Consider the following 8414-nt stretch of genomic DNA (forward strand, 5'->3'; position numbering starts at 1 on the left):
GGAGCGCGAGCCCACGAGGATTTCAGCATTTGGTGTGTGGCCCAGTATCCAAGCCATGAGTGCTCCCTTCAGGAATTTACTCTCCTGAGCCTCACGTGCCAGATAAACTGCAAGAATGGGCACCAATGCTTTGGTTTCTGTTCCTTGCTGCCATTTGGGGCTTTACTTTGAAGTCTGGGCAGCATCAGGAGCAGTGAAGGGCCAGATTAGCATCAAGGCAGTGCTAGCAATTATTTTGCTCCCCATTGCTGGAAATTTTAGTGATTATTGGCTGCAGGATGCGGCGCTGCACCGTTTGGTCCTTGACACCGAGGTTGGTGTTTAGAAAACAAAAACGTGCTCAAAACCTGCCTTTTGCCTGGTGATTTGTGTGTGTCTGGGCCTTGCCTTCACTGGGCTCCTCTGCTGTGCTTGCAGGACATCGAAGCCACCATGAACTCGGCCCTGAACGAGCTGCGGGAGCTGGAGAGGCAGAGCAGCGTCAAGCACGCGCCCGACGTCGTCCTGGACACCCTGGAGCCGCTGAAAACCTCGCCGGTGGTGGCCCCAACCTCGGAGCCCTCCAGCCCCCTGCACACCCAGCTCCTCAAGGACAGCGAGCCCCCCTTCCAGCGCAGTGCCAGCACTGCTGGGGACATCCCCTGCACCTTCAGGCCCGTCAAGTCTGTCAAGGTGGCCTCGCAGGTGAAGCCGCCGGCCACGCGGCCCAAGCCGGCCGTGTTCCCCAAAACCAGCGCCAGCACCCCCGGCGTGGCCTCCTCTGCAGCCCAGCAGCCCCCCGACAAGTCCTGTACTGTCTGATGCACGCCCTGCTGCTCTCCGGGTACAATCCTGCTGTTCCACACGGCAAAGACGTTAAAATTGTTATTTAATGAATGCTTGGATTGAAAGGGAGATGCTGGGAGCTCCTGGGCAGCCACAGCCTCGTCCCACGTGCCCAGGACAGCTCCTGCCATGCTTGGGAAATCCACAATCCACTGTGAAGCTGAGCAGGAAAACACCAAGGGACGAGTTGGATTTTGGTTTCCATGCCTTGTTCAAGTGTTCGGCCACTGGAAGGAACATTTGGTGGTGTCCTGTTTTGGGATACTGGTGTAGTGACTTCTGTATTCTGTGTTTCATTTACCACAGGGAAACAAGATAGATTTTAGTCTATTGCATGTTTTGGTGCCACTGGTTACGTGGAGCTTGGACATGCCTGTTTCTTGTGCATTATTATTATTATAATTATTATTATTATTATTATTATTCCGTCGCCCGCTGGTGCCACGGTGGTTAAGGGTCTGTCTCGACTTCCATCACATCCTCTGGTTTTGTTTGTTTGCTCCCCATTCCTCCCCCTCAGGGCCAAAACCTTTGGCCATTCCAGCCTCATGCTTTATTTGTCATGGAAAAATCAGTTTACTCTGGAACACTCGTAGATTTTGTGGAGTTCTACGTAAGACGTGTCTGTGCAAATATAAACAAACATGTTTTCCTGAGCTCTGGGAGCACGAGAAAGAGCCCAGTCATTGCTTATGGGCAATCCTCACTGGTTTCCCCCTTGGCTCTCCCATATTTAAAAGCAGCTTTATTGTTTCCAGTGGCATTTTCAGCCCGTGGGCTCTGATGTGGTGTTTGCTCTCGGGAGACTGAATGTAAAACAAAACAAAACAAAAAAAAAGAGATCATTTTGAAAACAAGCATCCTCTGCTGGGAGCCCACGCCCAAGACACACTCTGCTGGTTTGCCTGCTCCTCAGGACAGATCCTGACCCCCATCCCAGCGCCAAGCACTGTAAAAACTTCGCTCAGGAGTTCTCAGCTCCCTGCCTTGTCCCTCTCTGCTCTCATAGAGCAGTGCAGGGAACGCTGCTGGGGACAGGGATGTGACAGCAGTGGCTGCCCCCGTGCCCCCTGCTCCGTGCAGGGCTGACCTGTGAATGAATCCTTTGCTGTGGTTTGTATTTATCCACAGCCAGCAGCATCCACGGACTCTTTTTGTACTCCCCTGGGAATTCTCCACAGTGCCCACAGTTATTTAATTTAATAATTAAAAGGCTTGCGCCACTTAGCAGTGGAGATTGGCTGACCCTGAGCTCGCCTGGTTCCTCAGCTTTTCTGGGATTTCAAACAGGCTGCACATCTTCAGGCTTCCATCAAACAATGGATTCAGGACAAGAGGAGAAAAGTCATTTTTCTCACCCATTTAAGCTGAGTTTCCTCGCAGTTTGTGAGATCCTGGTGACTGCAAATCTGTTTAATTGGCACTTAAACAAGAAGAAGCAAAGAAGAGTTGCTGAAATGTCCTTTTCTGATGCATCCAGGATGATACTTGGAAAAATGGAGCAGGGTCTTCCTGCATCCCTGTCCATCCCCACACGCACAACCCCCCTTTCTACAGAAGCAATCAATCAATAATTAATGACTTTCCAAAAAGCCAGCTTCCTCTGGGCCCTGAACTGAGGCCGTGCAGGAGCTGGGAAGGTTTTGGTGAGAACTCTCCTCATTTCCCATTTCTCCTGAGCTGTCCTGGGGGAGCCCCACGGTACGAGTGTGACTGGCCCTGCCCCTCCAGGAGATGCCACCAGTGCCACCTTTGCTCTCAGGTTCTGATGGACTTCTACCACCAAGGAATCACTTGTTCTTTTTTGGGGAAAAATAAATAAATAAATAAATAGAATAATTAAACTTGTAATTTTTTGCTCAGGCAGAACTTTCTGGCATTTCCTTTTTAGCAACAATTTTTGGGTTTTTTGATTTTTTTTTTTTTTTTTTAATTTTGGTCTCAAATGACCAAAGTTTATCTGTGTCAAGAGCAGGATCTCTGTAAATTGACTTTGCCTCATTTTAATGCCTTATTTTCTTTTTTATATTTTTTATGCCTAGCATTCAATATTCCTAAGAATAAGTGTTCAGCCACGCACAGCACATTGGAGGAGCTGCTCTTTTCCAGCTTCAAGGTCTGAAGTGTGGAATTAGATGGAAAAAAAAAATAAATTTAAAAAAAAAAAAAAAAAAGACTTCAGGTTACTGTAACAGCAACTGTCTGTATCTGAATTATTACTGTGCTCCTCTAGCATCCACAGCTCTGGGACAATCCTGCTGCCAAGGGCAAGGTGCTTGGCAGGATCACCTGGATATGGAGCAACTCAACTGGAATTCTGGTGTGCACTGTGATTGACACAAGCAATAGGACAGGCTGAAGCTCCTTCTTCCTCGGGCGGAAAAATCGCGCATGGGGAGGGGATGAAACAAGAAAACCGCACACAAAATCATGAAGGAGATTTTCAGCTTGTCCTCCCCACTCCGAACACACAAGGCTGAGAGGACGTTTGCCACGAGTGTTTTGTGAGCAGAAATCATGGAAATCGTGGGAAAACAAGGAGATTTTCAGCTTGTCCTCCTCACTGAACACACAAGGCTGTGAGGATGTTTGCCACGAGTGTTCTATGAGCAGTGGCTGCCAGAAAGGTGGGAAGGAGGAACTGGAAATGTTCCCTCCCTGAGGACAGGTCTGACTCAGTGGTTTGCTTGGGGAGGTACCAATGTCACTCCACATCTTCATATCCCGGAGAAATTTCAGCTCTTCCAAGGAAATTCCTCTTTTTCATGACTTTTCCTGTAACGTTTGTGTGGAATATGAAGACAAAAGAAGTGTTTGATAACTGGAATGACGTCTGTCTGTTGGATAGTGCTTTGTATGAACCTTGTTCATCAGGTGTTGGATTGAAATAATCCAAAGCAAAAAACAAACAAACAAACAAACAAACAAAAAAACTTAAAAAAACTAAAAACTTTTAAAATTTAACACGGTTTTAGGTGATCAATCTGAATGGTTTCTGAAGCTCAGACCTTTTCTGGGTTATTTCCCTAGTTGGGAATGGAGCAGTGTGCTTTAACCATTGCTTAATTTCTGCCTCTCTGAGGTCGTCCAAAGTTTATGAAATGTAAATTTGTCCTTCATGTCCGAGCAGTGGGACACGATCAAAACCCTCTCATTTTATCTGTGCTGGGTATTTTATTGCAACAAAAATGAGTAAATAATTAGAGTGCACTGTGACAGCAGAACAAAACAAAACAAAAAAAAAAAAGTTGTTGTATATGTCTGTATTTTGATACCTGTTCAAAAGGAGTCTTTGGGTTTCCTGTGCTGAATACCTCATGTGTTGGGTTTTGGGAGTTTTTGTTGATTTTTTTTTTTCTTTTTAGTTTTTTTTTTCCTTCTTCTTCTTTTTTAAGGCAAGATTGTTCTTGCACAAAAGTAGGTTAAGATAACCGAGTTCTCATAAATTTATTTACTGAATCAAAACACTTCAGCTTGGCAAGAAATCCCATCTGTTGTAGCTCCCCACCTTGCACTCGGCACGGGGCCGGCCCGGCGCACTCAGAAGAGCTCCAGCAATACTGGGACAGGAGAAGTTCGCTGCAGGTGGAGTTTGCTGCCTTATTTCTCTTCTTCTCTGTGTCAAAAACCTCAGACCCGGTGGAGCATGGCGTAGGTTTGGGGATTTATGGAGCTTTTGGGAGACGTTCTCCTGCAAAAATCATCGTCAGCGCTTCAGATCCCTCCTGGGCGTGTGGGATCTGTGTGGAGGGGACACTTGCAGGAGGTGATGCTCTCAGTGAGCAGCCAGGAATGATGGAAAAATGCCCCAAAAATCCCCGTTGAGACAGCTGGATGGATTCCGTGAGAGGCTGAGCTCAGCCCAGCACGCCCATGAGCACAGCAGGGAGAGGAAGGAGGTGCCCCCTGTGCCCCCAGGTGAGGGGCACCTGTGCTTGGCAGGACCAAGCCCTGGGTGCAGAGGGATGTGCCCCAAAGTGCAAACACACTGAACTGCCCTGGGGAGGGAACTGCTTCGAAAACTGCTTCAAAACCCACAGGAAAACGGGAGCACTGGGGCATTTCCATTGCTTATGGGCCTGAACAGAACAGGAAATTGAGTTTAACAAGCTGGGGATTTATTTATTTTGAGATTTTTAGCTTTCACAATAAAACCCAGCCCTTTTGTGGGTCTGTCTGGCCTTGGCTAATGCCCCACCAATGCAGCTGGGGACACAGAGCTGTTCCTGTAGTCCTGGTGGCACAAGAGGCGGAAAGGAGGGAACGTCCTTCCCCCAGCACCAGCTCTGGGCAGTCACCAAGCGCTTCATGGACTGAACTCTGGGGTTTGAGCTCCTTCCACATCGGCTCCCTGCGCGTCTCTGTGTCTGTGTGACAACCTGGTACTTGAAAATAAGAAATAAAAACAGAAATACTTGACCCTGTGCCTGCGGGGCCGGGACGGCCCCGGCTGCGTCGCGCACAAGCGGTTCCGCCGACCGCCCACCACAAGGCAGATGAATTCTTTTCCAGGCTGTTCTAGCAGCAAACCATCTATTTGGGTGGCTCTAGAGGTGCCAAAACCGCAGCTCAAAGCCTGGAAAACGCAAAGGGTTTTGTTGGTTTGGTTTTTGGTTTATTTTTTTTTTTTTCCTGTTAAATTTTGTGCTTCCTCTAACGTAGTTTGGGATGAAAGTGTTTCTCAACGATGGGCCAAAAAGAGGGGAAGGTGCAGAGGGAAGGCAGCTCCCTGCCGTGCTAATACTTGATCTGCCAAGCTTCACACAGGGTAAATATTCAGCAGTTTGCAGTGGGAATCGTAGGTGGGCCTGTCCTTTTCGAGGCGCTGTAGTAACCTTACTCCTGACATGGACTTCACCAGCCTCTCCTCCAGGCACAGCCCTGAGGTGTGAAGAACAACCCAAGCCTGGGTTGGACTCTGAGTGTGCCAAACTGCTGGAGCAATACTTGTGAGCAGCAGCAGCTCCTCTGAAAGCCCAGCTCGATGTAGCTCAAGCAGGGCAACTGCTGAAATCCATCTCTGATTTCCAGCGGCCCTGCTGTAAAAGCAGGAAAATCGGGTTGCAAAGTGTAGGAATTGTGTTTTTTCTGTCCGAACCTGGGGTTGTCAGCAGCAGTTGTTTTCATGGTGGGATGGAATGTTCTTGCTAAAACAAGTTTCCACTGTTTCATGTCTTCTACACCAATATATATATGGTGTATATATTAAACTGTGTAAAATTGTACTTTGTACATAGAACTCTGTACAATATGGAGGTACAGCCTTTTTTTTTGTTTTGGTTTTTTTTCCCCCCCTCCCTTTTGGTACAGTCTTGTACAGTATTAGGAGTCGATGTGTTGGAAGTGTTAAATCCATCCTGGGGCAACAAAATGTATCCATTGTCATTAGCAATAGTTTTGGAGAAATAAATGTTTTGGGTATGGTGGAAACACTGACCTGAGGGTGCCGGTGTGTGTTGTCCTGGGGTTGAGTGGGACAGAGGGAGAGCAGGGCCTGGGGGGCTCCTGGAATGCTCAGGGATGGTGCTGGAGGTGCTGGTGAGGGGGTGAGGGAGGATCTGCAGCAGCCAGGAGCTCCTGGTGCCATCCTGGGCATGGGGACGCTCGATGGCAGCGGGGCAGGGGCAGCGTGGTGGCACAGAGGTGGCACAGGGGACACTGAGGATGTGGTGACAGGACAGGGGAATGGCCTGAAGCTGAAGGAGAGAGGTTTAGGTGGGATATTGGGAAAGAATTTTTCACTAGGAGGGTGGGCAGGCCCTGGCACAGGTGCCCAGAGCAGCTGTGGCTGCCCCTGCATCCCTGGCATGTCCCTGGGGACGCTCGATGGCAGCGGGGCAGGGGCAGCGTGGTGGCACAGAGGTGGCACAGGGGACACTGAGGATGTGGTGATAGGACAGGGGAATGGCCTGAAGCTGAAGGAGAGCAGGTCTAGATGGGATATTGCAAAATAATTGTTCACTAGGAGGGTGGGCAGGCCCTGGCACAGGTGCCCAGAGCAGCTGTGGCTGCCCCTGCATCCCTGGAGTGTCCCAGGCCAGGCTGGAGCCCCCTGGGATAGTGGAAAAGCAGGAAAATCCCTGCTGTGGAATGGTAAGACTTTAAAGTTCTCTCCCAAGCCAATTCTTTCTGTGACCCCTCAGATTCCTGATCCCAGCCCCGAGCTCCCCCAGCCTGGGCTCGCACGCAGCCGCTACAGCAGGATGCCCTGGGGCAAACACTTCCCTGGCACTGACCTGATTTAAAAATGCTTAATCTTCATCGTTCTCCTGGGGAGGATGGACCCCCAACTGGCTCAGGAAAGAGGATTTAAGATTGGGATTATGGATTGGATCATTATTTTATCATTACCAGCTTTCTCCCATCTCCGTTTTTCCACAGGCCTTTTTCAGAACGGGGCAGGGCTGTTCATTCTGGCTTCCTTTTGTTAAGATTTGAAGGAATTACTTTCAGTGAGGTTTGATGTTTAATTGAGACATTTTGTCCCCCCACCCCGTCCCTGGGGTGAGCATCCCTGTTCTCCCTGTCCCACATCTCCTCTTGTAGGGATCAGCTGGAAATCCAGGATGTTTTTATCCCAAAATCACAGCAGCCTCTGTGGCACCACCCCAGAGCCAGCTGGGCACGCTGCTGGTGGCTTTTTGTTTTTAAAACATGAAATAGGAGTCAGAAAGTCAGAGGAGTCAGGATGGGGTGGCACAGATAACAAGGGAATTTTGATTTTCCCCCGGTCACTGTCCAGCAGAAGATGCTGTGATTATTTCTTAAACCCTCATCGAACCTCAGGTGGGGCCAACCCTCCCTCACAAACCCCAAGGTTTTTAACAAAGAAACGGTTTTTTGGTGGTTTTTAACAAAGAAACACCTCGGGGAGTGCTGGGAGGGTTCAGCTCTCACTGACGTGTCCCAGGTTTGTCACAGTGACACCGAGGGGACCGCACCGGGCTCGTGGGATTCTCGGATTTTCTGACCCCAAGGACGAGGTCCCTGCTGCACACAGAGCTCGCTGCTTGTCCTTCATTCTTCGGGCTTTGCTGCCACCAGCTGGAACAATTAATTCTTGTCACAAATCGCTTTCAAGGCCGGGTTTTTTTCTCTGTGCCAGAGGACCTCTCCCACCACACCAGGGTTTATCCCGTGTCATCATTTATCACTTTATCATCCAGTCCTGGGGTTCAGATGGGACTGGGGAGGAAAATCCTGCTGATGGGGCAACCAGGGAGAGGAAATGAGCTGGGAATTATAAAAGGACGGCAGAAGAAAGGATAAGGGGGCTGGAAGAAGCCAGGCAGGTGTTGGGGGTGAGTTCCCTGCACTCCCAGCCACGGGCTTGGGACAGACCAGTGATCTTGTTTCACGTGCATAGAAAATAAAACCAGACACAATTTCAAGAAGTCACCCCGGCCCTTTCTCTTCCTGTCAGCTGAGCTGCAGCACAGTGACCTCACTCAAAGTGATTTCGGGTTTCGTGTGGTTAAACCGAGACTCTGCCACCCCTTCCCAGCCCCTGCATCGCCCCAGGGAAAGGGCCAGGCTGTGCCCTCTGCCCCCGCTGGACGCTGCTCCAGGCACTCAGCCCTGGATGGGGA

At 49.5% G+C, this 8414-nt stretch overlaps 1 protein-coding gene across 1 annotated transcript in view; it reads left to right on the forward strand.

The window, feature by feature from the left end:
- The window catches only part of SRGAP2 (SLIT-ROBO Rho GTPase activating protein 2), a 134623-nt gene extending 128362 nt beyond the window's left edge, over positions 1 to 6261 (forward strand). Inside the window, exon 21 of the mRNA XM_014309955.2 lies at positions 418 to 6261. Coding sequence (XP_014165430.1) covers positions 418 to 801 — 384 coding nt within the window. The 3' untranslated portion in view covers positions 802 to 6261. The remainder of the gene's footprint in view (positions 1 to 417) is intronic.
- The last annotated feature ends 2153 nt before the right edge of the window (positions 6262 to 8414 follow it).

This window comes from Geospiza fortis, unplaced genomic scaffold, assembly GCF_000277835.1.
Source record: "Geospiza fortis unplaced genomic scaffold, GeoFor_1.0 scaffold391, whole genome shotgun sequence".
NCBI lineage: Eukaryota > Metazoa > Chordata > Aves > Passeriformes > Thraupidae > Geospiza > Geospiza fortis.